Here is a 27921-nt window from a genome sequence, read left to right as displayed (position 1 = left end):
GCAGTCTTGTGTGCTAAGCAGTTAACAAATTTTATAGTAAGGATCCTAGGGGACCGCAGTGAAATGTTCTTATAAAAGGAACAAAATCTTTGAAGATTTGCCTCCCTTTTTTTTTTTTTTTTTTTTTTTGCAGGCCCTCAGCAAATCTAGTGATGCAACAATCCTTATTTTTAGCTCTCTCTCTCTCTCTTAGCTGAGTTGGCGTGCACAAAGCACTTGCGTGACAAACTCTGGCCCAGACTTTATTTTAAACGGGGACCGAGCCCTTACACTCTTGAACTGGGGGATGGGGGTTTGGCAATCTGGTTGAGAAAATCTTAAGACACGTGTGTGAACTGGAGCATTGAATGTGGGTAGAAAAGGCCCCCCTCTGTCTCTTTCAGTTTGAAGGACATGTACAGCTTCTACGAAGTGGCTGGTTTGAAATGGAAGGTAAAGTTGTCAGTTTGAGCTGTTTGGGGGTCTTTGGGGGTGGGGCTGGATGGGAGGTGAGCCCCTAGAATGGGGAAGAACAAAAGGGACACTCTGGGGAGAACAAACACTGGGAAGATTTATGGATGGATGGATGGATGGATGGATGGATGGATGGATGGATGGATGGATGGATGGATGGATGGATGGAAAGAAGGAAGGAGAGGGTGGGAGTGAGGGAGGGAGGAAGGAAGGAAGGAAGGAAGAGGGGGAGGGAGGGAGGAAGGAAGGAAGGATTCCTGGAGGGAGAAGGGCCCTTAAAAGTCCTCTAGCCCAGCCATGAAAGTGAACCAAAGCTGATTCTGGTTACTTTCTTTTCCAGGCAAAACGGAACCGGGAACATTGGTTTGACGACCTTCCAGGGACAGCTTTCCTTATTTTTAAGGGTAAATACTCTGTGTTTCTATAGAACACTTCCTAGGTCTGGAAGGGACCTTGGGAGTCCTCTAGTCCATCCCCCTGCTGCAGCAGGAGACCCTATACCACTTCAGACAAGTGGCTATCCAGTCTCTTCTTGAAAGCCTCCAGTGATGGAGCACCCAGAACTCCTGGAGGCCAGCAGTTCCACTGGTTAATGGCTCTCACTGTCAGGAACATCCTCCTTAGTTCCCGGCTGGGTCTCCCTCTGATGAGATTCCATCCGTTACTTCTCGTCCTGGCCTCAGGTGCTTTGGGGAATAAGGCAAGCCCTTCATCTCTGTGAGAAAAAGGGAGAAGAAACCAACTTGGGGTATTTCAAAGAAACCAGCAAGAATGATGTTATATATATATATAAAAAAAAAGCATTTCATTGTTTTTTTCTGATCTCTTCTTCCTTTCAACAGGTATTAACATATTAGTGAATTCTCGGGCTTTCCAGTATGGCATGTGTAAGTCTTCCCTCTGTTCATATTGAGTGGGGAGGGGGCTCGAATGGATAGAGTTACTCAGCGTAGTAGTATTAAGTGGTGTTTTGTTTTGCCAATACACTGATCAACTTCAAAGTTGACATTGGGCCCCAAGAACCAAGGAAAACCAAAGTTATAGGTAGTCCTCAGCTTACAAAACTCACAACAGTGAGCTAATTTAGTGACTGAAGTTACAACAGCACTGGAAAAAAAGTGACTTTTGACCACTTGTGCTTCGTTTGAAAACTGTGTTGTTTTCCGTTGTGTCTTGCAGATGTTCTCGTGGCCGTGAACGGTCTCTGGATTCTAGTGGAAACCTTCATGTTGCGAGGTAGCACACAACACAATTGAATGTTTTTTTTATTATTATTCCTTTCCTTCTGACGGGATTTCCACTCTTCTCTCTGAAACTCTGTGCCGTTTCTTTCCAGATGGAATCTTTTCCCGAGACGTCCCCTGGAGTTACATCATGTTCCTTACAAGTAAGTCTTCAGCAACTTGGTTTTCCAAGAAGGCGCGTGGAGGCCTCCTTAGAGAATAAAAATGTTGAGACATTGGAGCTCGGTAAAGAAAAGAATAAATTGGGGTGCTGATAAAAGACAAATATTGGACACCGTTGTTGTTATTGGACAATATTGTACGGGGATTAAAAACCCACAATCCCGGCACTTCCTCTTCTGTGTTGACAGTCTACGGGGTCGAAGTGCTGTTGAAGGTCACTGGCCTGGGACCTAAAGAGTATCTCTCTTCTGGCTGGAATCTGTAAGTATCTCCTACTTAAGGGATTTGGCATGGGATACTCGTAGGGAGATAGCTTGCAGATTCTACCCAGAACATCCACTTCTGTCTCTGTTTTTTCCCAGTTTCGATTTTGCGGTCACTTTGTTCGCATTCTTGGGTCTCCTGGCACTGGCGTTCGATATGGAACCCTTCTACTTCATTGTTGTGCTGCGGCCTCTGCAGTTACTGAGGTGAAGATACAGGATGGGTCAGATACGTGCAGAACTGGGGGTCCTCTAGCTACTGAGAAACTACAGGTCCCAGAATCCCCTTGCTTTTGACCCTTGGTCGCAAGGTTGTCGTCTTCTTCTTCTTCTTCTTCTTCTTCTTCTTCTTCTTCTTCTTCTTCTTCTTCTTCTTCTTCTTCTTCTTCTTCTTCTTCTTCTTCTTCTTCTTCTTCTTCTTCTTCTTCTTCTTCTTCTTCTTCTTCTTCTTCTTCTTCTTCTTCTTCTTCTNCTCCTCCTCCTCCTCCTCCTCCTCCTCCTCCTCCTCCTCCTCCTTCTCCTTCTTCTTTTCCTTCTCCTCCTTCTCCTCCTCCTTCTCCTCCTCCTCCTCCTCCTGTCTTAAAGCATGCTACCTGGGAAATTCTGGGAATACAAGGCCTCCCATCTTAAAGCATGCTGGCTGAGGAGTTTTGGAAGTCCACATATTTTTATGTTGCTCTACACAGTCATGCATTTTTTGTTCTTTCCCTTATTGCAGGCTGTTTAAACTGAAGAAACGTTACCGCAACGTCTTGGATACGATGTTTGAACTTCTTCCTAGGATGGGCAGGTACAGAGAATGAAAGATTCCTGCCTGAATTTGCTGCTGAAGCCTACACATAGGTTCTCCTGCTTGAGCAGGGGGTTGGACTGGAAGACCTCCAGGGTCCCTTCGGACTCTTATTATTCTGTTAAAAAGCCACCTTGTTGAACTACATTTTTCCCAACCTTCTCCTTTGTCTTCTAGCCTATGCCTGACCCTACTCATCTTCTACTACTGCTTTGCCATTGTTGGCATGGAATTCTTCTCTGGGAAACTCTACCCAAACTGTTGTAAGTAAGTATCTACGTGTTCCTTCTATATAGTCTGAAAATAAATATACGTAGATTCGGTTTGCACACAGAACAGTGTCGTTTGCTGTAGTAGAACTGAAGGGACAAATTCTGACCCCTCCATTGTTTAGCTCCTAACTTTTTCATCTCAGCTAGGGATGATGGGAACTGGTTTTCAATAAGCTCTGTGGTCTGGTGTCCTTTCTAAGCTTGGTGTGTTTCTTGCAGACGTTTCATTACCCAACTGAGTAACACCATCAGTGCTGGAAGGGAGTGGGGCTTGTGGGGAGGAGGAGCAGGAGGAGGACTGTGGGGTCCTTGGTGGTTTTCTTGCACACGTTTCATTACCAAACTAGGTAATGTCTTCAGTCACTTTATTCAGTGGGACGGTCACTAAATGAACTGCTGTAAGTTGAGGACTGCCTATCCTCACCTCCGTCTTCTTTACAGCCCAAGAAACTAGGGAGGGTCTCTTCTGAGCCTTTGCCCCACTATGCAATCTTTTACCTGACCCTTATAAAAACAGATTTTTGAACCCAGAGCCTCCTCCCTCAGTTCGCTCTTTTCTTATTTCCTCACCCAGCACCAGCACGGTGGCCGACGCCTTTCGCTGGGTCAACCGCACCGTTGGGAACAAGACTGTGGTGGAGCAAGGCTACTACTATCTCAACAACTTCGACAACATTTTGAACAGCTTCGGTAAGAGCTCACAGTGCTTTTGCAGCCCCTCTCTAAGCGGTTTACAGAGTCAGCCTCTTCCCCCCCCCCCCAACAATCTGGGTCCTTATTTTACCAACCTCGGAAGGATGGAAGGCTGAATCAACCTTGAGGCGGTCAGAATCGAACTTCTGGCTGTGGGCAGTGAGTTAGCCTGCAATGCTGCATTCTAACCACCACGGCTCTTTTACTACTTGAGTTGCTGCATTTTGCACCAGCTGAATGACCTTCAGAGGTTGATGTCGCAAATCCTTGAATTGTTTCCTGTTTAATTGTCTCTTACCCTTCCCTGTTTTTGTGCAGTGACCCTCTTTGAGTTGACGGTAGTCAACGATTGGTACATCGTCATGGTAAGTCTACAGAGAACCCCCTTCTGTGCTGGAGCAATCGCATGTCACTTAAATACCATCATCTTTCCGGCCCTTTTAGTTCCAGAATATTGCCTCAAAGACCCCTCAAATATGAGTAATGGATAGATAGATAGATAGATAGATAGATAGATAGAGAGAGAGAGAGAGAGAGAGAGAGAGAGATGATGGATAGAGATAGACAGACAGACAGAAATACGTAGAGATACAGGTAGAGAGGATAGAGGGATAAAGATAGAATTCTGGGAGTTGAAGTCCACAAGTCATAAAAGGGCCAAGTTTGAAGACCCCTGATTTACGTATTGGGAGAGTGCCTTTGTGGTTCCCGCCCACCACCAGCCACTTCAAGTTCTCGTTTTTCTGTTTTTTTCAGGAAGGGGTGACCTCAGAAACTTCTCACTGGAGTCGTCTTTATTTCATGATTTTCTACATTGTGACCATGGTGAGCAGATTGCGCAAGATGCTTCGGCCATCAGATGCTCGTTTAGATGACTGTTTTTATTTGATTTTTTTAATGTTTTAATATGTTTTCATTGGAAATGTTTACGGGAGTAAAAAGATAAACGTGAAAATCTATAAAGAAAAAGTTAAAGAAAAGGGAAAGTGCAAAGAGCAATAACTTATTATTATTATTATTGCAGTGAGAAGAACTTCAACTCCCAGAATTCCTCAGCCAGCAAATACTGGCTGAGGAATTTTGGGAGTTGAAGTCCACAAGTCATAAAAGGGCCACGTTTGAAGACCCCTGTTGTAGACATTTTATGACCCAACTAGGTAACATGATGGTGTTACTTAGATGGGTCAGGAAACATCTGCAAGCAAACCACCCAAGCTCAGAGAGCACCAAGGACCCCCCCAGTTCTCTTCCTCCTCCTCCTCCTCCTCCTCCTCCTCCTCCTCCTCCTCCTCCTCCTCCTCCTCTCTACAAACCCCCTCCCTTCCATCACTGATAATGTTACCTAGTTGGGTCATGAAACGTCTGCAAGAAAACCACCCAGCTCAGAGAGCACCAAAAACTTCACCGTTAACATTTTTGGGATGTTGCTACAGCTTGGCCACCAACAGAGACCAAGAGGTTAGCAGTCCCATTACCACTGACTTTGTATTTTTTTTTTTCCCCTCCCCAGGTGGTGATGACAATCATAGTAGCTTTTATACTAGAAGCATTTGTATTCCGCATGAATTATGCCCGCAAGAATCGGGATTCAGAAGGTGCGTGGGAGATATTTGCCCTCTGCTTGTGTCGCAGGTCTCTCTCCTATCCATCTTCCCCCTGGCAGGCTTAATTAGAATCCAGGAACAAGAACCAAGGGGCATCTGAAATGATTTTCCTCTAGTCTAGAAAAAGCCAAGAAGCTGTTTGTGAAAGAATTCCAGGGAAGCTGGACATTTTTTTCCCAGCTCTTTCTCCTCCCATTATCTAGCAACTGACTTCATCCCTCGATTTCTTTTCCCCAGCAGAAGACAGCGGGATCGTGCTTGAGAGGGAGGTCTCCAAGGAAGAAATTGGGGGCTTAGTCGAGACCTACGGGAGGCAAGGCGACAGCTTGGCAGCTAGCCAACTTCTCAAGGTCATTTCCCAAATGGACAGGCACCGGGTGAGTCAACGGGACTGGGGGCGGCTGTTCAGAATAGGCAGTAGTCCTCCTGTCTAGCTGAGATGAGGCGTCCTTCTCACCATTTATCTTCTACTGCTTTTAGCAAACCACCATGCTGTTCCTGGGCCGGCGTTCGAGGACCAAAACCGATTTAAGTATGAAAATGTATGAAGAAGAGATTCAGGTAGATTGGTGGACATCAATGCCATGGAGGTATCTCGGGCAGTAATTTTACGATGGATAACCAAAGAGCCAATACATGGGTGCCAATATGGCTACATGGACTGCCAAGAGGAGAGGGGAAGGGAGGGGAGTGGAATGGAATAGAAAATATGGGATAGAATAAGGGACAGGAAAGAAGAATAGAATAGAATAGAATAGAATAGAATAGAATAGAATAGGATAGGATAGGATAGGATAGGATTAGAATTAGAATTAGAATTAGAATAGAGCTGGAATAGAATAGAATAAGAATAGAGCTGGAATAGAATAGAATAAGAATAGAATAGAATAGAATAGAATAGAATAGAATAGAATAGAATAGAATAGAATAGAATAGAATAGAATTAGAAATAATAGAATAGAATAAGAATTAGAAATAGAAATAGAAATAAAGAATAGAATAGAATAGAAATAGCATAGCATAGCATAGCGTAGCATAGCCTCCACAAACATTTGTGGGGTCTGTCTGATATGGCTCCTGTTCGTTTCCCCTGGCTGGGCATTCTGTTGTGGTTTTGTGTAATGACACCAATCTTCCATTCTCAGGAGTGGTACGAGGAACATTCCAGAAGAGAGGAACAACCGCTTCCTTGGCAGGAAGACGAGGAGTTGCTCAACCAGACCTTCCTCCCTCCTGCCCTCCGGCAGCGTTCGCAAACCGTCATCTAAACTTGGTTGACCGAAAGCCCGTTCTCCTATGCATTCAGCCTGGGTTTGGCGACACAGTGGCCTCTACAGCCTCCCCTCGATCAGATTTTTTCTTTGACACGGTCCTGATCTCTTGAGATTTCATTTCATCTCATGAGAGAGAAGTCGACCATTTTTATTATTATTATTATTTTTAATTTTTGTCTCCTCCTTTCTTTTTCCTTCCAGCATGGGTGTGTGTGTGTCTGAAAAGACTCTTGACTTTGCAGTTATTGCGATGGGAGAATCATGCAAAGTCCTTCCTGGTTGAAGGACCATTGGACCTTCTTTTTGGAGAAGACCGGTGCGTTTTGTCCTTCTTGCCACTGTGTTCTTTGGCAAAACGCTGGTTGCTGTGGCGGAGCTGGGGGTAGAGGGCTGAAAACTGACCCTGTTTGCCAGCAAACGGTGCCCATCCTGGCATAACTGTCATGCCATCTTCCATCAGCAATTGAGATGGGCTAGAAAAGGCCGGAAAGTAGTTTGAATCGCCAAGCATCAACAACATTGCTCGCTCTGTATCCGTGGTGCACTACATGCAATTGAGTGAAGTAATGCAGGTGTATTTTACACCACCCCTTCGTTTCCCCCACCCTTTGTAGTTCATCAGCATCTATAAAGACTGCTCGTACTCCAGTAATTGCTTAGCAGTTTTTTACCAAAACGTAGCAAGGCGCTCGGGCAGGCAACAGAACCCAGGACCAACTGAGTTTCAAAGCATCTTCTTAGCAGAAATGGATTCTTGCTTCCATGAGATCCTGAACGTCTTTAAGACTCTTATCCTGCTCACAGACTTGGTCCTGTGTTGGCATAACAAGTCTTCCTGGGACCTGAACATTTGCAGTGCCATCTACCTGGAGCTATGAACAGCAACGGCCCAGAAAGTTAACCTAGCAAGTAGGTGTGGTGTTAAATCCTGAAGCAATCCTGCCTGATAATCAATTGTATTAACTCTTAAACGCTGCCAATAGGCATTGTATGAAAGCCTGAAGCCCCCATGCCGATAGGTATTATACGAAAGCAATAATTCTTTCACAGAAAAGACAAAAGTAATCTCGGGATCAGGGTCTGATCTGGTTTTTATTGTGGATTCACTTCTGCAGAAATTCCTTAATGAGTCACCCAGTCTCTTAGAAGACTTCCAGAAGAGAAACCAACAAGCAGATTGTGTATTTTGCTGGGCATTCTTTGCTTTGACAACACAGAATGCTTTTGTCAATATGCAAAGAAGGGTTCAGCTCATCCAGGTTTGTCTCCCATCTGTTAATCTTGATTGCTAATTAGCAAACGGTAAATGGAATTTGCTTTTTTTTTCCTGCCAAGTTATAAGCAGAAAAGACAAGGTTCACCCCCCCCCTTTTTTTTTCTTCTTTTCTTTGTCCCTTCTGTAATTTTAGGATGGCTAACCTAGAATAATTAGGAATTTGTTTTCTTACGTCTGCTAACTCTCTGGAATAGTTCTTCGTTTAAAAAAATGACAAGATTATTTCCATGCTAAACCAATAATGGGAGAAGGGTTGGCTTTGAACGAGCTAAATTTGTTTTCCAGTTGGGGGAGAGAGGGTTACTTTATTTTGTTTCAAATAAGGGGTGGGTGTGAGATAAACCATCACATAAATGAAATTTTCCTGTCTTTCTTAAGCAGCTCATTCTACGCTGGTATCTCCCAGTTCACGTCCCTAAAAGCTACATTAATGGCTGTGGAAGATTGCAGTTGTAGTCTTAACACTATCAGAGGACACCCAGTTGTGGAAATAAGAGTTCCTGAACCCATGATCCGTGATCGTCTGTTTTCTTCCTAAAAAGAATGCAAATATTTTATAAGGTAGATGGCCACAAATTCAGAATTCCTGGGCTGTGGGGCGACGCTGGAAGTCCACCAGAAGCTTGCTTTAAGGATCTTTAAGGAGAGAAAAGGGCATTTAAAAAAAAAAAACCTACTATTGGTTCAAAAGGGCATTATGTGATCAGTTCAGGGAAAGTATTTCATCCTGCTATATCAATCAGATTTGTTAATTCTTTTAAAAAAAGAGGGAGATAGGTTGAAGCGGAGCAGATTCTAGTCATCATTCCTTAGGGATAGGCCATGTTTTAGTTTCCAAGCAAAAAATAGAATTTCAGAAAGGGTAGGGGGGGCTCCCTAAATCACCCCCATTTGTGTGAAAAAAAGGTATCTTTCCCAAAATTTGCAAAATAATTGCATGCTCCCTGGGAAGTAACGTTTCAAAATAGGGAGGTGTGCCTGCAGATCCTCAGAGCACCTTGCCTGCCCCCTCAGCCCTTACTAACTGGAACACACATTTTCCTGGGATTGTCTGGTGGCAATGCACAGCCAATCCCAGCTTCTTGAAGGAGCTGCTGGCCTTGTGTAGGACGCACGACAACTCCAAAGCACGTTTTTGAGCTTTGGATTTGAAGCAACAACGCCTAGCTTTGTACGTTCTCGGTTTGCTATTTTTTTTCCAAACAGGAGCCTGGATGACGTTTCCCTCGCTTACTGACCGTTTTGGGGGTGCCACTAAATGGAAATGATTGCTGACCACCTTTATAATTTAGAATTGTTTTGCTCGTCAACCTTCGCACGTGCACATGTTCATGAGAATTTGCTTGGCACCGTCTAGTCCAGGGGTAGGCAACCTTGGCTCTTTTATGACTCGTGGACTTCGACTCCCAGAATTCCTGAGCCAGCCATTGCTGGCTCAGGAATTCTGGGAGTTGAAGTCCACGAGTCATAAAAGAGCCACGGTTGCTTACCCCTGATCTAGCCCATAGTTCTTTGACTAAGATCCATGGCTAAGCAGAGGTCCAGATTTAAAGCAGAATTTCCCAATCTTGACAATGTATGGCTTTCCCCCTGCTGGCAGGGGAATTCTGGGAGTTGAAGTCCACACATTTTCAAATTGATAAGCTTGAGACACACCGATCTAACAGCAGTGGCCTTTCCGGTTAGCTCAAGCGAGATTTAGTACTGCCAAGCTTAATTTTAGTGTTCAAACACTAATCACTGGAAGGAAAGTGACTCCCAGTTTTGATGCACTACAGTTATGTCACACATAAGCATAACATTTAATTTTTTTCCCTTACTGTCAGCCTGGATAGTAAATGCAAAGAAATTATAATTTCAAATTTCCTTCCACTATGCAGCAATAAGAGATGCTGGAAACTCCATACCAAGTAAAATGGAGTCTTCCTTCTTTTTCTTTTCTTTTTTTGCATGTGTTTGTTATTTTTCATTCTTGTATATGATATAAGCTAGAAATAACTCCAGAAAATTATTGTTGTTTTTTCCCGAGTCTCTTGGAAGGAGGCAGGGACGTTCCTTCCTAAATATCTTTTTCTCTGCTCTAAACTCCAAAGACAATCACTCGTAGGGGGATACGAAAGACGCGGTGGGTTTGGGATACTGGGAAATGCGTATGACCGCTATAACAATGTCTGAAACAGTATTATACAGATGTTTACATAACATTTAATAAACCTTTTTAACCCTCTTTCGGCATCTCCCCTTTTATATTTAGGGCAGTCTTCGGCTTAAAAGCACAACAGCACTGGAAAGAGTCATTTATGACCGTTTTCCACACTTAACGACTGTCGAAGCATCTCACGGGATCAATATTCGGATTCTTGGCCACTGACTCATATTTATGACGGTCGCAGTGTCCCCCCGGGGGGGAGGGGTCACGTGATCCTCTCTTGTGAACTTCTGACAAGCAAAGTCAATGGGGGAATGGGGAAGCCCGACTCGCTTAACGTTAGTAACTTCAGGACTGCAGTGATTGATTTAACAACTCGGACAAGAGAAGTCACAAAATGAGAGAAAACTCCCATTTAACAACTGTCTCGCTTAGCAATGGAAATTGTGGGCTTTATTGCGGCCGTAAATCGAGTGCTGGATAAAATAAAGAAAACATCAAGAAACGATGGGCAGTGGTTTCACACAAACACAACTCCAAAGCCTGTAATTGATCAATGCTCTTTTATTCCCTAAATTGACATCTTCTTACATCAAAACGGGAAGGTAAATTACAGCATGTCTGTTCTTTGAGGTAGATCATTAAACATAGAAAAGCTCAATGGAAGTTAAATGTATTTACAGAAATGAGCAAAGATGCAGATCTGGGCCACCAGCACTTAACTTTTCCCTTATTCTCCAAAGCCCCTGAAGGCAGGACAAGAAGCAACGGATGGAAACTAGTCAAGGAGAGAAGCAACCTAGAACTAAGGAGAAACTTCCTGACAGAACAATTAACCAGTGGAACAATCTGCCTCCAGAAGTGGTGAATGCTCCAACACTGGAAGTTTTTAAGAAGAAACTGGACAGCCATTTGTCCGAAATGGCATAGGGTCTCCTGCTCAAGCAGGGGGTTGGACTAGAAGATCTCCAAGGTCCCTTCCAACTGTTATAAATGGCCACAGCTGTTTATTTGTCTAGTATTGATCCTGGTGTTAATCTCTGCTTATCTAGGTGTTGACTGCTAGCCAGGAGGTGTTTTAGCTGTTTGATTGTCTCTTCTGGAAGAAGTGGGCTTCAATATTTCTTCTTCTCCTCGCTGACATGTGGATTGTGATGTCAGCCTTAAGCAGCCACCTCCCAACAGCTGAATAAACCACATTTGCACACGGTCAACACCCAGCCTGTGCAATTGCTGACTTAGGCAGATTGAAATCCAACAGCTGTGGGTGACAAAAGACCAGAGGAACAGTGGAAAGGAAGGAAGGAAGGAAGGAGAGAGAAAGAAAAAGAGAAAGAAAGGGAAAGGAGAAAAAGAAAGGAAAAGAGGGAGGGAAGGAAGGGACAGGAAAGAGAAATAAAAGAAGGAAAGAAAGTTGAGAAGAACATGTTAAACCCTGGTGCACAGCTGAAAAAAAAAAGACCCGTTCTTAATTATTTGTATGTCAGAGTGTACGTTTTAGTCATCATGACTGACTTAGAGAAACAGACAAAAAGAATTTTAAAAAGATTGTTCAGCCTGGACTTTCCTGCAAACAAGCCACCGGTTTGGAGTGCTTACGGAGCAATGTCTTTGCTCATATTAAATACAGACATCCTATTTGCTCCACCAGCCCAAGAACTGAAAGAGAAAGAGGGAAATGGGAAGAGCGAACTAAAAAACTTCTTTCAAGGACATCAGAAAAATAGGAAGGGAAGAGGAACTAAGAGCAAAAAAATTGGTCATCAGAATAACTTGCTTGCAATGGGTTTTGCACCCAAACACACTTCTTCTTTTCTTATTCTGATGAACAAGTCTGGAAGATACCGATAGATGAGAATATTTATAGCTCAGCCTTGAATGGTGGGGTCCTTGGTGCTCTCTGAGCTGGGTGGTTTTCTTGCAGACATCTCATGACCCAACTAGATAACATCATCAGTGCTAGAAGAGAGAGCAGGGTTTGCAGGAAGGAGGAGGAGGAGGAGGAGAACTGTGGGGTCTTTGGTGCTCTCTGAGCTTGGTGGTTTTCTTGCAGACATTACTCGACTAGTCCCCAAGGTGTTTTTTCAAAAGGTAACTAAACTTTTTGGGGTTTTTTCCCCTCTTGAAATCATTTCACTCGTCATCCAAGAACCTTCTTCAGTTCTGACTCTCAATCAGAACTGAAGAAGCTTCTTGGATCAGAAGCAAAACGTCTTCACGAAAAAAAACAAAGAAAGTCCAGTTGCCTATTGAAAAAGCACCTTTGAGACAACCAGGATTTGGATGACTTAAGAATCTCCGTAGACAATTACCCAACTAAATAACATCAGTGCTAATGGCGGACAGGGCAAAATAAGAGCACTCCCTTCTAGCACTGATGTTGTTTCCTAGTTGGGTAATGAAATGTCTGCAAGAAAACCACCCAGATCAGAGCGCACCAAAGACTCTACAGGTCCGGGAGGACTTCCAGCCCTGCCTTCAGAGACAATAAAAGCTGCCCGGATTTTTTGTCACAAGCTTGCAAACCATGTCCCCTTTCAAGAACGGTGACTGTGTTCACAAGGCATGCTTCCCTTGGTCAGTTACAAAAACAGCAGTTTCATTTGTCCGCCACTCCAACCTTGATGGCTTTGAATCCTAATTTTAGTTTGGTGCGTTGGATAAACCCAATCTGCTTAGCTGATTTGCAAGTCAGTGGAGTCGCACCAGCCTTGAAAGTGGGCTAATGCAATAAGGTGGAGAAGCATGCTAGTGAACACACCCAGCTTATGTTTTTTGCTGGCAGTCAGCAATTATTCCAAAGTCCTTTCATGTTAATGTTAATTCAGCAGCAAATCTACAAGTACGCCTCTCTTATGGATGGATAATGCCATTTATAGCTAAATTGTCAACTGAATCTGAATTTAGATTCCAATCATGAGACAGTTTTCTTCTGTGCTTTTTTTTTTCTGGATAAAACTCTTAACAGTCAAAACCAGGAAAGGGGGGGGAAGCCTCAAGGTGGCAGGCATAACTCATGATTGAAGCCTTATCCCTTTTTTTTTTTTTTAATAAGAGTCAGGAAAACACACCTGCTTCCAGATGGAGGTGACGAACGGATGAAGAATTCAGTACATACCTCGGATGCATTCAAGCTTCAATTCAGGAACTGAAAAATACTTCTAATAAAATCTCCTTTCTTAAAAAGGATCCCTTAAAAAAAAATATATGGCTATCCAAACAAGGAGTTTTCCTTTAGAAAAGCTAACACTGATGGGGGTTGGGACCAAAGATGTCTCAGGAGTCCTGTAATCCTGATTTGGTTCTAAAATCCCCAAATCAAATAAAAAGGCTGTGACTGATGCAAGCCAACCCCGTAATGTCACAGCAATGGTTCCAGTTTTCATTGATCATCCTTTTCGCAGTGGCCGGCATCAACATCTGGGTACCGAGTTCTATTTTTGACCTTGCCAGCAAGCCTTTATTCCAAAAGGCACCAACTTCAAGTAAATAACAGGTTCAACCTTGGGAGACGTCGGTGGGATCTTCAGAGGAGAGATGCTTCATTTAGAAAGTGGAAATTCGGATCACCCTAAACTCGGTCAGCAGCGCGATGGTCAGGAAAGCCAGGTAGAAGACTATGAGGCAGTACCCATAAGCTTGTCCCAGCTGGAAGCACTGGGCAGGCACCGAAAGGAAAGAAATAACCAGGCTGAGACCCAGGGCGCCTGCTAGAATCCATACCAAGAGGCCATCCGGTTCGAGCTATTAAAAAAAGAGGGGAAAAAGGAAATATTTTAGATAGAGCAAAACCTTTTGAGCTTCATCTAGTTGACGCTTTTGCAGTGTGCAGGAAAGTCTCTGTTTATATACCAGGGCCTTGCCCTGGTCTATAAGCAAGGCTCAGAGAGCACCAAGGACCCTCCCCCCCCAATTCAACACCCAGCTACAAACATTCTCTTCTATTAGTAGCTTGCATCTCCTGGCATTAGAACCAGCTATTTTCCAGCTGCAGCCGTTCGCCCGTTCTACTTTGGCAGGAAAAAAAAAAAAGTATCCCGTATCAAAGTCTGCTTGCCAGATGGTCTCATTTCCAGCAGCTTCTCCTCCACTTTCCCCATTCAGAAGAGCAGGGAGGGCATAAAGGAAAGCCGAGAAACAAAACACACAACACGACACGACGTGGATTGTTCATACCTTGACTACCCATTTGCTGCTGGACATTTGCAATAGGCAGCCCAGCCCGACGCCAACAAGCATATCTGGCGAGGGAGAGTTCAGGAGAAAAGATTCTGCAAGTTTTACTGGGCAGTTTTTGAAGAGGGTGATTAGGAAAAGGCTTCGGTGGACTTTGAATTCATTATTATTATTATTGTTGTTGTTGTTGTTATTGATCATCGCACAGTCAGCCAGATGTTCAGACTGGATTTGGCATTTTTGTCTACCTATCGAGTCCTTCCCAAGGACCTGGGATAGGCAGATGTGGATGTTTGATGGTATTACAGATCTCGTCGCAGGATGGAAGCACTTCCTAGTAAGGCCACCTTTTGCAATTGACTAATGGCGAATTTGTCAATGCCGATGATGGTGTTCAAGTGGTGCTCCAATTGTTTTGGGATTGCACCCAAGGCGCCTATGACTATTGGTACTACCCTTGCTTGCCTTTGCCACAGTCTTTCTATTTCTATTTGTAGGTCTTTGTATTTTGTATTATTATTATTATTAATAATAATAATAATCATCATCGCACAGTCAGCCAGATGTTCAGACTGGATTTGGCATTTTTGTCTACCTATCGAATCCTTACCAAGGACCTGGAATAGGCAGATGTGGATGTTTGAATTGATAAGCTGTTAGTATTATTATTGTTGTTGTTATTTTCAAACAGTTGCAATCCTCCAGCTGTGAAATGGATGCAGAGTTCTGACTGGGTTAGAAACAGATGCAAAATGTGGGGTTTGGGAAACAAGGAATGTTTCTCTCCCCCCCCCCCCCAAATAAAGCATTCGGGGCAGAAAGGTTTGATATTCAAGTGGTCCTCAATTTACGACCGTAACTGACTCCTGCAATTCTGGTCAAAGGATACTGAAGATGATACCCCCAAAACAGGCCGAAAAAGCCATTCGGGGGTAACCTTGCCGTGCCATGGTGAGATCGGAGAACATGTCTGTTGGGAGAAAGAGAAGACATCCTTTGAGAAATGTCTCACTTAGCAAACAGAAAAAAAAATGGGGCTCCCAGTTTGGTCGTAATGCGAGGACTACCTGTAAAAGAACTATTCTCAACAGGATTTTTGTCTCCAAATAGCTTTGCACAAAACCCGCCAATCTGAGCCCTCCTTTGAAAAAGCAAAGGCGGCAGAGGGAGGCCATGCAATCCATCGTAGCTGGAGATGATGGCTACGTGCTGGCTTGTTCGACTTACCCCCGATGCTGTTTCCCCAGGCGAGCAGGGTCAAGCCCAAGACTGTGTTGCTGAGACGGAAGATGATGCCTAAAGTCTGCAGGATGTTCACCACCTCGGTGGCTGCAGCGTTGATCCACATGGCGCTGATAAAGAATCCCAGGAAGGCAAACAGCTGTTGCCAGAGGTAAGAAAAGGGAGAGGAGGAAGAGAGAGCGATGAATTCACACTTCCCTTGAAACCCTGGTTGTGTTTTAGCATGGCCTGTTGAATAAGCTGTGGTCAGTCTTGCAGTCCAGCAAAGTAATTTCAAACTTTCCTTTCCTTTCCTTTCCTTTCTTTTCCTTTTCCTTCTTTCCTTTCCTTTCCTTTCCTTTCCTTCCCTTTCTCCTTTCCTTCCCTTCCCTCTTTTCCTTTACTTTCCTTTCCTTCTTTCCTTCCCTTTCCTTCCCTTTCTCCTTTCCTTTCCTTCCCTTCCCTTCCCTTTCCTTTCCTTTCCTTTCCTTCCCTTTCTCCTTCCCTTCCCTTTCCTTTCCTTTCCTTTCCTTTCCTTTGCCTTTTGCCTTGCTAACTTGCTAGCAAAGTTAATTTCTTTCTTTCTTTCTTTCTTTCTTTCTTTCTTTCTTTCTTTCTTTCTTTCTTTCTTTCTTTCTTTCTTTCTTTCTTTCTTTCTTTCTTTCTTTCTTCTTTTTCTTTCTTTCTCTCCCTCCCTTCCCTTCCTTTCCCTTCCTGCCCAATCTCTCTGAAAGATGTTTTTTCTTGAACCTCTGGAGATTGGGAGGGGCCATAAAAACAAAACCATCAGAAACCCCACCAGAAATCATGTCCTTACCCCCATACAAATGCCTCATTTTAAGCCCCAGCTGCAAAAAGCCACACCAACAGGAAGCAGCGGTTTATCATGCCAACTGACAATAAATACACTTTTTAAAAAATACATATTAGGGTTTACTACAGTTTTTCTTCACCCGAACATCCTCCAGATGTGTGGACATAGCATGGCTACAGCGAAGGATTCTGGGAGCTGAAGTCCACATATCTAGATTGAGAAAGATCCCCTTAGGCTTAGGGAATCCTGGACTAGATCCAAGTGGTTGCACAATCTCTGTTGCATTCGCATTCTTGAAGAGGGTGGGCAACTTGGCTGACGCATAACTATAGCATCAGCAGAACAGCTGGAGACAGAAAGTGTCAGTCTGAACTGCTTTGAATTCCAAATATCCCATTTGGAGCCAAAAACATAAATAAATAGTGTATTTTAAGCAGAGTGGAAGTTTCCCAGACTCAAAAGAGAGCTGTTTTAAAGACAAAAAGCTCAGAAGTGCCCATTTTGCATTTAAAATGGGATCTTTGCGTTGGATATACCTCCAGTCAAAAATGCTTTCCAAGGAATTTGGAAAGTAGCATTTACATGGACGGGCAAAAAGCAAATTGTTCACTTTTCATTTTTCTTGCCCGTCCAAGCAAATATTTTCATTACACAAAGAGTCCGTTTCAAGAGCAAAGGTTCTCCAAATATTTTGCCGCAGGGAGCAGTCACTGTAGCAAACCACTGTTGGGAAAGTTCATTTATTCTTGCACTAAGCTGGGAGGGAGTAAAAGAGTTGACGTGATTATCTGCTAACCAAAAATAATAATCATCATCACAGAACATAGAATCGTTGGGCTGGAAGGGACCTTGAGGTCTTCTAGTCCAGGAAACCTTATACCATCCTGGTCAGATGGTTGTCCTAATTGTGAAAACTTCCAGTGATGGAGCACCCACAACTTCTGGAAGTAAGCCATTCCACTGAATAATGTTATGTATGTTTATGGGTAAATATATACTTTACTTTGAGAGCAGGCAACAGGATTACATTTTTAACGTGGGCCAGTGTGCTCATAGTAAAAAATGACAATTAAAGGTTATCTTAGCTTATCTAAATCTTATCTTATCGTCTCGTCTCGTCTCATCTTATCCTATCGTCTTGTTTTGTCTTGTCTTGTCTTGTCTTACTTTGCCCTACCCTACCTTATCATATCTTATCTTACCTTATCATCTTATTTTATCTTATCATCTTATCTTATTATTTTATCTTATTATTTCATCTTATAATCTTATCTCATCTTCTTATCCCATCTTCTTATCTTCTCATCTTCTCATCTTATAATCCTATCTTAATTCTTCTCATTGTCAGGAAATTTAGTTCTAGATTGGGTCTCTCTTTAATAATCTATACATTACTTCTTTTCCTGCCCTCTGGTGCTTTGGAGAAGAAGTTGACCCTCTCTTCTCTGTGACAACCCCTCAAGTACTGAAGACAGTCATGCCTCCTAGTAATGTTTAGTTGTTCTTCTCTGCACATTATCCAGGGTCTCAAGATCTTTTTTGTGTTGTGTTGTGGTGACCAGAACTGGACGCAGTATTCCAAGTGTGATTTCAAGGAGTCATCCTTTTAAAATAAAAAGACGTCCAGTTTGTCTAGGGTGCGTCTCTTGGAAAAATAATTCAGTGCGTCTGTTCATAGGTTCTCCATTTCTGCTTCCGTTCTTTATATGTTGGATACCTGCAGCACATCTGGAGAACGCTTTCGTTAGCCAGACATTAGTAAGACCTGGTTTCCACATCCCTATTGGGGTCAGCTCAGCGTTGGCCTTTCATGTTAGTGGGAATCTTGGTGGGAGGGTTGCTACATCAGCGGTGAAGTATATTTGGCCATTTCCGAAGTTGACGGCACCAGGTGGGAAACGTCTAGACTTGGTTTCAGAAGAAGCCACCCAAACCACATCTAAAGAGCTCACACAATTTCCCCCAAGACTCACAAAATGGCACCGGGGTGGTTCTTCATTTCTGGTGGTGCAAAAAAGGAGGGCAGCCAAAGTAGCTCCTACCACGGCGATGAGACCCCAGACTGGGAACACCCCCTGGAACTTGTAGAGACCATCTGCAATAAAGACACAGTCTTTGTTTCCTCCTTCTTAAAAACCAACCCCTGGTGGCCCATTTCGTTGCCATCCATAAGTCAAAAGTGAGGTGGTTCAGAAATAATCCGTTTTTATAAAGCGTTTCCACGTCACATATGCCACTCAAGAACCTGGCCCATAGAATCGTCAAGAGTTGGACCCAACTGAATGGATAACCTCCTGATCCTCCTCCTCCTCCTCCTCCTCCTCCTCCTCCTCCTCCTCATCATCATCATCATCATCATCATCATCATCATCCTATTCATCCTTCAGCCTCTAGACTGTGCAATCTTCATGATTCTTTCCTAATTCTCAAAATCCCTTCCTATTCAGATTTCTATTTCCTGTTCTCACGCCCGTAACATACCCCCCCTTCTAACTGGGAATACTGGAAAGTGAACTGGAGACGATTTATGTACCAAGGAGTGCTCAAGATTAAGAGAGGTCTTTCTCCCATTTACTATTAGACATCTTCCCAATACATAGCCCAGTTGGTAGAGGAAAGGCGCAAACTTACAGGTTCCAGATTTCAAGGTGAGAATGCAGACGAGCGGGCCGGTGATCAAGTGTAGACAATTCAGAGGCCTTTTCCAGTTTTGATCATCCCGGTCAGGATCAACGGTAGGTACGGTCAGTAAAAGGACCAATTCTATTGGAAGCTGTAGGGAGAAGAAGACTCTCTCAGCAAGTCGCCTAAACTAGAGATTGTTCTGCACTTCTGCAGAAGGCGGAACTAGAACTCCCGGTCTCCTGGTTTTTGAGCCTAATGCCTTAACCATTAGTTAGAGAGGGCCTTATTTGTGAAAAGGAAAAAAACTTGGAAGACATTTCATTACCCAAACTAGGTAACATCATCAGTGATAGACGGGAGTGGAGTTTGTTGGGGGGAGGAGGAGGAGGAGGACTGTGGGGTCCTTGGTGCTCTCTGAACTGGCTTGTTTTCTTGCAGACATTTCATTACCAAACTAAGTAATGTCATCAGTGCTAGAAGGGAGAAGAGGAGGAGGAGGAGGAGGAGGAGGAGGAGGAGGAGGAGATGGTGAAGGAAGACTGTAGGGCCCTTGGTGCACTCTGAACTTGATTGTTTTCTTGCAGACATTTCATTACCAAACTAGGTAACATCATCAGTGCTAGAAGGGAGGAGGAGGTGGTGATGGCGAAGGAGGACTGTAGGGCCCATAGGATTTTAGGGCTTGGTCTAACCTAAACGAAGACCGTTGGGTTAGAGGGCAGCAGAGAGATGCATTTTAGAAGTTGTTAGATGTCCCTTGAGAAGAGATTGCACAATTTAGTGGACGGTTTCTTTTTTTATATATATAAGAAAGATGTAGCTCTAACCTTGCAAACTTTGAACAGTTTCCAATAGCAGGGTTTCCTCCTCCACTTCCTATAATCCAGAGGGTTGATGGACCGAGTCAGAATCTGGAATGTGGTTTCCTCCGAGGGCAGCAACAGTTGATATTCTTCCTCTGCACAAGTGAAAGAAAGAAAGAAGCTATAGAGATGATCGGGATTCAAGAATCCTCATTCTCTCTTGCATTTATTGGTGCTTTCAAGTCAATCATAAAACTTGGCAATTGACTGGTCCCTGCAGTTTTCCTGGCAGGGTCAGAAGTGGCTGGTTGTTTCCTTTCTAGGGCTGACAATGTGTGATGGATCCAAGGTCATCCAGCTGGCTTTGGGTCTAAGATGGAGTTCTAGCTTGGTGCCTTAATCAATACACAAGCCAACTCACCTCATTCTCATATCCACCCCTTGTCTCCTAAAAAAGGGGTGGCCAGATTTTTGAAGTTAAAGAAGGACGTGACCAAGCTTTCTTCCAATGTGGTATCACCTCAAGAACAACTACGGATCAGCGATCGAAAAAGGATGTTTAACCACTGAATCCCATCACTTCCAACAAACACCGAGAAGGTTGTATTGGATGAAGATGATGGAAGCCTCATTAAGGGTGGTTGAGTTATTTACGAGTAACAGATAAAGTCCTACTCCAGCCACCAATCAAAATCTGCAAAGGACCACGGTTGACTTCTGCAACCAGAATAGGGACTTCATTTCCTCTCAACTTGGTTTGCTGAAAGAATTCCTGCTTGAGAAGCTTATAATAGAAGAGCGGTATGGGCTACACAAATAACTAAAATCAACCTAAACCGTCTGCAAGCTTAGAAATCCAAGAATGCCTTACCCCCATTCACGCTTGCATTATCACCTTCTTCGGAATCCGTTGACATTTCTGGAGAGGGAGAAATGGGAAATGTGTTTATTATATTGGTATACTGCAAAATCTTGAGCTTCCGATGACAACGTAAAGCAAGCCGGTGGAGTATCTAAGGAAGTTTGTCTAGCAAAATTTGCTCTGGATATCTCAGATAGGCAGGATTGTCCTCTAAATCAGAGGTCCCCAACCTTTTGGGCACCAGGAACCGGTTCCACAGAGAAAAGTTTTTCCATGGACCGGAGAGTGCGTGGGTGTGTATGCAGCCTGCATCCCAGGGATGGGGCTTTGCTTGTCTGTGTGGACCGGTTGCTGGCATGCCGCGGCCCTGTACAGGTCCACAGACTGGGGGTTGGGGACCTCTGCTCTAGATTATTTCCTATCAGGCCACTTTGTGCTAGCAGTTGCCACCAACTAAATTCCTGTCCTTCTCCATCCAAAACATAAAGGTTTCTTGAAGAAGAGAGAGGATCCTCATAATGATATTGAACTAAACTCACATCTTTTCTGACCTTTGACCATGTTGATTTGGAGCTCATGGGAACTGGAGTATTGAACATCTTGAAGTCCACCCGTACTCCATCTCTGACCTATAGATACACCAGCCCTCACCTGGTTCTGGATGGCTGGGTGGAGCCAATCTTTCCCTGCGCTGTCTCCTGTGAAGCCAGGTGGAGACCACAACACTCAAGACGTAGAAGATGTAAAGTCCAAGGAAACCTAGGAATGAGAGACATCACGCAAGTTGTCCTCTCTGCCCATCAAACCTTGTCTCCAATTCATGTACACGTTATGAATCAACTTCCTATACATTAAATCAACTGCAAATAAATTAAAAGTCTTCCCTAATGAGTTTCCATAATCAGAAAAAAAACACACACATAGCTCTAGCAGAAAGCATTGGATGATGTTGGGCGCGGCTACCTACCCATGTTAGTCAAGACCATTACCCTACACACTCTTGGAGTAGAACAACATAACAACGTTAAGAAATGAAACAGATACAAGAGGAGGCTGAGCAGTTGAGGATCTACTCAGTAGCTCCCACAATTTGTTTTGAGTCAACAAAGCTTTTGAGTAGTGCAGCAAATTCCAGCGAGTGTCCACGCTGAAACACTACTCCCTGGAGTAGTGCTTCCCAACCTTTCAGGTATGAGGACTTAAACTCAGAGAATTTAAAGAATTCTCAAATTCCCAAACTCCCAGAATTTTGACCCCAGGTCGTTCTAGCTGTAGAATTCTGGGATCTGATGTCCATACACCTGGAAATTGCCAAGATTGGAGGTCTGGAGCGATGTCTCTGAGGCACTATAAGACATTCATTCGGCAGCTCAACTCAGCTACCAAACTCTGGTCCCTTGAACCAACCCAGCCCAAATCTGTTGGGATGAAGGGGTGGCATCACCTGCAAAAGGAGCTAGATCCTCTTCCCAGAAAACAAAACGTGAAGATGGAATGTCTACCTCTCAACAAGGGATTTTTTTTAAAGCCCCTTTGCCTCCTTATACCTACTCAGAGCTTCTGCCAAGGTGACTTGTTCAAAATAGAGAGCTACAAAGGTCAGGAACACGGCGAACATGTAGAAGATGGCATCCCGTAGGAAGGGACGAGAGGCGGCAGTAAAAGGCCTTATAAGGGCTATGCCACCAGCGACTATAGTGGTGACGAAGATGCCAGCACCTAGTGAAAAATAAAAAGAGAAGACAGCTGGATGATCTTTCCTCTTTCCTTCACTCAGCCCTATATACTCTAACGGAACAGGAGAATGACCTTGGGAGACAGGAGGAAGAGCCTCAGCCAAGACAGGGGTCTGATAAGAGAAATCTGGGTCTAAAAGAGGAATGGAAGTGGCGAAAGCATCTCAAAAAAGGACCATCCTCCTTAGCTCTCTGGAAAGTAAAATCAGGGGAGGAGGAAATGCATTTAGGCTTGCGTGTGTCAAGGTTCTGATGTACCCAATGAAGTAAGCACAGCGGAGATGATCCAATCTCTACTGCAAAACTTTATTGAGTACATCGTTTTGGCACAGATGGAAGCAAAACCAGCTCTGGTCAATTCCCGCCTAAATCGCTATATTAAAAGTATAGAAACCTCCGTCCCTCTGTTAGTGCCGGTCACATTATCCAATTATAAGACAGATAATGATTATGAGGGAATGTCTTCAGTTCTCAGTAAACAACTCTTGAGAGTCCTTGGTTCTCACGGACTGGCATTTCGCTATCTGGATCCTGCTTTCCATTCTCCCCTCCCCTCCTCCCGGGCTTGTTGGCAAGCTAAGAAGCAAAAAAATGGTTGAAACAGCGCCCTTCGAAGCCTGACAGCACGATTCTGTGGCCATAACCTTACAATAAAGGCAGCGCTAGTCCTCATGGTTTGGATTTCCTAACTGGACTACCTCCAAGGGCTGACACCTCCACAGAATTTCTCCTCCTGCATTTATTCCATAGGCAGCACACAAACCCAGCCATCCCCTTTGTTCCTTCTTACCAAAGATAGCTCCAATGGCTAGCCCAGCTGTCCGGGGATCGGAGAACGCAACGACGGCGCTGAAGATGTCAGGTGCTCCGTTTCCAAAAGCCAGAAAGGTGACACCATGGAGGAAGGGCTAAGGAAAAAAGATCTATCGCCATGCCTGATCTGTTTAGGAGTGGACTTGATTCCGTTATTCTGCTGGCCTGTACATACCCACACCGGCATAGTCACCGAGCTGATTTCCTTGCCAGAAAGCAAGAATAATAAGGTTGGAAGGGACTCTTCTAGTCCAATCTTCTCCTAGAGCAGGAGATCCTATACTATAGCATTCTGGGCAAAGGGCTGTCTATCCCCAAAGTGCTTTTTCACGAGGCAACTGGGCCTTCTTGTTTTTTTTGTTGAAGACCTTTTGCTTCTCATCCAAGAAGCTTCTTCAGTTGCCTCGTGAAAAAGCACTATTGACCTGGATGACTGAGAATCTCCACAGACAAATGGCCGTCCAGTCTCTTCTTAAAAACATCCAGTGATGGAGCACCCACAACGTCCGAAGGCAAGCTATCCCACCGTTTGTTTTCACTGACAGAATTGGCCCATGGTTTGCTTCGGAGGAAAAACTAGCCTCTTTTGTACGATATTTGTCTCTTGGGGTCTTCTCAAACAGCTGAGGATGATGGTCCTCCTCTCGTCACAAGCATCGTTTGACCATTTAATTCAAAGTTGTTGTTTTTTCATCACCATGTCAACATGGTCAACCGAAGGCTGCAACATTTTCACGGACTTTGTACCCAAATTCCCCGCCCAACTCTTATCCTCCCTGATCCACCTTCTCCACTTCATGGATTGTCCTCCTGGGGACCTTTTCTTTCACAGCCCCTTTGTCCCGCATCCCCAAAAGACAGGAGGGATGGGCCCATGGAAGGATACTGCCACATTATGAGCCAACCGCAGCTTGGTGGAGATGGCCGATAAGTTAGGGCAGAAGCTAGAAGGAGAAAGAAAGAGAACGATTAAACCTTTCTGAAATGCTGCTTCCCTTCTTATTGCTGCTCCTCTCTGTCTTGTCTCCTCCAGATAGCTGACCTTTGACTCTGAAAGCGTGATTTGGATTCCAGGTTTACTACTCACAATTTCTCAGCTGTGACCCCAAGGATAACGAAGAGGTAGAGAAGCCACAGTACCTACAAGAAACCAAAGACAAGGGCGTTTGCTGGGAAACGGGAGGAGGAAAAACACCATCCAACCGTCCCAACCAGGCACACTCCACCCCAGGTGGGTTGGGACTACAACTCCCATGATTCCAAGACAGCAGGACCAAAGTCTTCTAGTCCAGGCCCCTCCCAAGCAAGATCTTATTGCATTCCGGAAAAAAATGGATGTCCATTTCTTGAAGGCCTCCAGTAAGAACTTCTGGATAACCCTCTTCTTTGCAAATAAAAGTTCTCTTTTCCTTTCCACCTATCTGGTGGTGGTCCATTAAGCTTGCACGCCTGGTAAAAAGACCCAAACTTTCTGGATCAACAGAACTTTTTAAAAATCAGGAAGGAGGGGGGAAAAAGCCTTCCAAGGAAAAATAGATAGGAGAAGTCTCCTTTCCCACTGGGATCCTTACGTAGAGGGTTATGGCCAAAGGTTGCAGAGCAGCTGGGAAGACGCAGAAAATTCCATTGAGGTAGTTGAGGAAGCCACTGTCCATCTTGCAGTTCGGGTTATGCTGGATGAAGGAGCAACGGTCCGACTGATTCTGTTTTCCTACTTCTCTGCACTAGAGTGGAGGCAGGAAAGAAAGAAAGCATGATTAACAAAAGAGATTCCACGGGAACAGTCTGGTCACCACCTGTCAGCTGCCACCTTATGCTTGTTTGTGCTTCGCCGTTAGGCAGTGACAGACTGCCATGAACTGTGGGGAAGGATAATGAAGGGGGGGAAACGAAAGTAAGTGCTGTACCTCCTCGAGATGCTGCCTCAAGGTCACCCAGCTGGAAGAAAGAGGGAGCTGCATACCAAGTTACACTTGGACTGACCGTTAGGAAAACATCTTGCCTAAGCCTGATTAGTTACAAGGGGGTGGGCAAATGCGATTCCCAGAAGTTCCTAGAGGAAGTCAGGAGAGAGACTGGAACACTAGTTGCATCTCTTCCAGGTTATGTCACCTATTGTGACATGGGTGGTGACATTCTACACCATCTGAAGCTTCTAAGCCCCATTCAAGTTGTAGGTCAAAGGAAGGTCCTTCCTGATGATCTCCGAACAAGCAGGTTACAGTCAAGAAAATCAAGGAGATAAATTATGATGCACATCGGGATATTCTACAAAAGGGGTGGGGGGTGCCACGATAGTGTGATCAACCTCCAAACCTTTTGTGTGACACTTGTAAAAAAGGCCTAGGGCTTTGATCACACTCTTGCAGCTGCCATCTTGACTCTTGCCACATTATTCACATTATAAAAAAGATGTTGAGACTTTGGAAAGAGTGCAAAGAAGAGCAACTAAAATGATTAAGGGCCTGGAGACTAAAACTTACGAAGAACAGTTGCAAGAATTGGATAATGTCTAGTCTAATGAAAAGAAGGACTAGGGGGTGACATGATAGCCGTGTTCCAATATTTGAGGGGCTGCCACAAAGAAGAGGGGGTCAACCTATTTTCCAAAACACCAGAAGGCAAAACAAGAAGCAATGGATGGAAACTAAACAAAGAGAGAAGCAACCTAGAACTAAGGAGAAATCTATCAGTGAGGACAATTAACCAGTGAAACGAACGGCTTTTCTCTGTAAGTTGTGGATGCTCCATCACTGGAGGCTTTTAAGAGAGATGAGACAGCCACTTGTCTGGAATGTACAGGGCCTCCTGTTTGAGCAGGGGATCGTCACTAAATGAACTGTTGCAAGCCAAGGATGATCTGGATTTCCCAAGATTGACTTCAGCCCCAAGTAGAATCAAAAGAGAAGTATGTCCCTAANGCTTTTCTCTGTAAGTTGTGGATGCTCCATCACTGGAGGCTTTTAAGAGAGATGAGACAGCCACTTGTCTGGAATGTACAGGGCCTCCTGTTTGAGCAGGGGATCGTCACTAAATGAACTGTTGCAAGCCAAGGATGATCTGGATTTCCCAAGATTGACTTCAGCCCCAAGTAGAATCAAAAGAGAAGTATGTCCCTAATGTTTTGGCCACTTACATCCACATTTGTGGTGGAGCTCTGGATTCCAGAAGGTTGCCCAAGACCGTCTCTTGAGAAGGATGCTGAAAACTTGATGTTCCATGGCCCAATAGGTCCTACCGCCTCTGTCTCCCCGACCAGCAGGAAGGCCCCACCAAGAAGCCAGAGAGTTTGCATAAGGCCCAGCCAGAAAACTTCCCTCATCATCCGTCTGCTCTAGAGGCGAGGATTGCACACCACAGCATGGGGAGCGACAATATCGGAAAGGAGGAGGCGGCAACGCCAACAACCAGGGAGTTTCACAAAGTCCAGCCGTTGGTGGAAATGGAGAAGTGAGGTCAGCAGAAAGTGGGAGATGTTACGATGACATCCCTCTGTAGGGAGAGAAAAGGGGAAGGCAAAGGAGGTTCAGGCTGGCAGAAACTTCAAATACACTCAAATGCAAGACATCAAAATATATAAACATGCAAGACATTAAAATATATAAACATGCAAGACATTAAAATATATAAACATGCAAGATTGAAATATATAAACATGCAAGACATCAAAATATATAAACATGCAAGACATTAAAATATATAAACATGCAAGACATTAAAATATTTAAACATGCAAGACATAAAAAATATATAAAAACGCAAGACATTAAAATATCATTAAAAAACACACATAGCGCTTTTGGTTACCCAAATATAACTTACTTGTAAATTAAAAACAATAGAGACGTTTTGAATACTGATGGGAAATTAAAAATTTTTTTAAAAAAGAGCAAAAACAGGATACCGATTGAATATATATGGCTGTTAAGGGCAAATGCAATTAAGATATGTTTTGGTTAGAAAAGTTATCTAAAACTGACATTATGAATATTATGAGAAAAATGTAACCAAGATGTTTATATTCAGTTGTATATTTATTAATAACAATATGAATTGTATTTGCCTAGCGTGGGAAAACAGGTACTACCGAAAGAAGAGAGGAAACATTTGATGGTGTAATATTGTGTCTAGACTGCAGAAGTTAACATATAGAATAGAATAGGAAACAGAGAATAGAATAAGAATAAGAATAAGAATAAGAATAGAGTAGAGTAGAGTAGAGTAGAGTAGAGTAGAATAGAATAGAATAGAATAGAATAGAATAGAATAGAATAGAATAGAATATAGAGGAATGGAGTGGGAGTGGGAGTAGAGTAGAGTAGAACAGAACAGAACAGAACTGGAAGGGACCTTGGAGGTCTTCTAGTCCAGCCCCCTCTCAAGCAGGAGAACCTATACCATCTCAACCTATGCCATTTGTCCAGGATGCTATAAGGAAACAACCGGACAGGGAAATCTTTACCTTTTTAGTCTGCTGCATTACTAATAATACTAATACTAATAATAATAAAGTTGGAAGGGACCTTGGAGGTCATCTAGTCCAACCCCCTGCTCAGGCAGGAAACCCTATACCATTTCGGACAAATGGCTGTCCAGTCTCTTCTTAAAAACTTCCAGTGTTGGAGCATTCACCGCTTCTGGAGGCAGGTTGTTCCACTGGTTAATTGTTCTCACTGTCAGGAAGTTTCTCC

The 27921-nt window shown here is 43.9% G+C and overlaps 2 protein-coding genes across 2 annotated transcripts in view; one reads left to right on the top strand and one right to left on the bottom strand.

Moving 5' to 3' along the window:
- The window catches only part of TPCN1 (two pore segment channel 1), a 16597-nt gene extending 9848 nt beyond the window's left edge, over window positions 1–6749 (top strand). Inside the window, exons 12-27 of the mRNA XM_029286640.1 lie at window positions 384–432; window positions 794–857; window positions 1296–1340; window positions 1633–1689; window positions 1790–1840; window positions 2048–2120; window positions 2222–2329; window positions 2841–2912; window positions 3090–3179; window positions 3759–3874; window positions 4196–4242; window positions 4634–4702; window positions 5388–5472; window positions 5722–5858; window positions 5962–6042; window positions 6627–6749. Of these exons, the coding sequence (XP_029142473.1) occupies window positions 384–432; window positions 794–857; window positions 1296–1340; window positions 1633–1689; window positions 1790–1840; window positions 2048–2120; window positions 2222–2329; window positions 2841–2912; window positions 3090–3179; window positions 3759–3874; window positions 4196–4242; window positions 4634–4702; window positions 5388–5472; window positions 5722–5858; window positions 5962–6042; window positions 6627–6749 (1267 nt within the window). The remainder of the gene's footprint in view (window positions 1–383; window positions 433–793; window positions 858–1295; window positions 1341–1632; window positions 1690–1789; window positions 1841–2047; window positions 2121–2221; window positions 2330–2840; window positions 2913–3089; window positions 3180–3758; window positions 3875–4195; window positions 4243–4633; window positions 4703–5387; window positions 5473–5721; window positions 5859–5961; window positions 6043–6626) is intronic.
- Window positions 6750–13241: 6492 nt separating this feature from the next.
- SLC8B1 (solute carrier family 8 member B1) lies at window positions 13242–26565 on the bottom strand. Its single transcript, XM_029286641.1, has 15 exons — window positions 26469–26565; window positions 24802–24954; window positions 24318–24370; window positions 24117–24174; window positions 23208–23325; window positions 22233–22400; window positions 21333–21440; window positions 20691–20738; window positions 19844–19974; window positions 19023–19164; window positions 18365–18486; window positions 15584–15737; window positions 15246–15326; window positions 14357–14421; window positions 13242–13924 (listed from the first exon to the last, which is right to left on the bottom strand). Exons 1-15 carry the CDS (start codon window positions 26553–26555, stop codon window positions 13727–13729), a joined length of 1686 nt encoding a protein of 561 aa, XP_029142474.1. The 5' UTR covers window positions 26556–26565; the 3' UTR covers window positions 13242–13726.
- Window positions 26566–27921: the final 1356 nt, after the last annotated feature.

The sequence above is a fragment of the Protobothrops mucrosquamatus genome, unplaced genomic scaffold (assembly GCF_001527695.2).
Source record: "Protobothrops mucrosquamatus isolate PMUCROS unplaced genomic scaffold, P.Mucros_1.0 scaffold4357, whole genome shotgun sequence".
NCBI classification, from domain to species: domain Eukaryota; kingdom Metazoa; phylum Chordata; class Lepidosauria; order Squamata; family Viperidae; genus Protobothrops; species Protobothrops mucrosquamatus.
The sequence above is the reverse complement of the archived record's forward strand: the minus strand, read 5'-3'. Positions and strand labels throughout refer to the sequence as shown.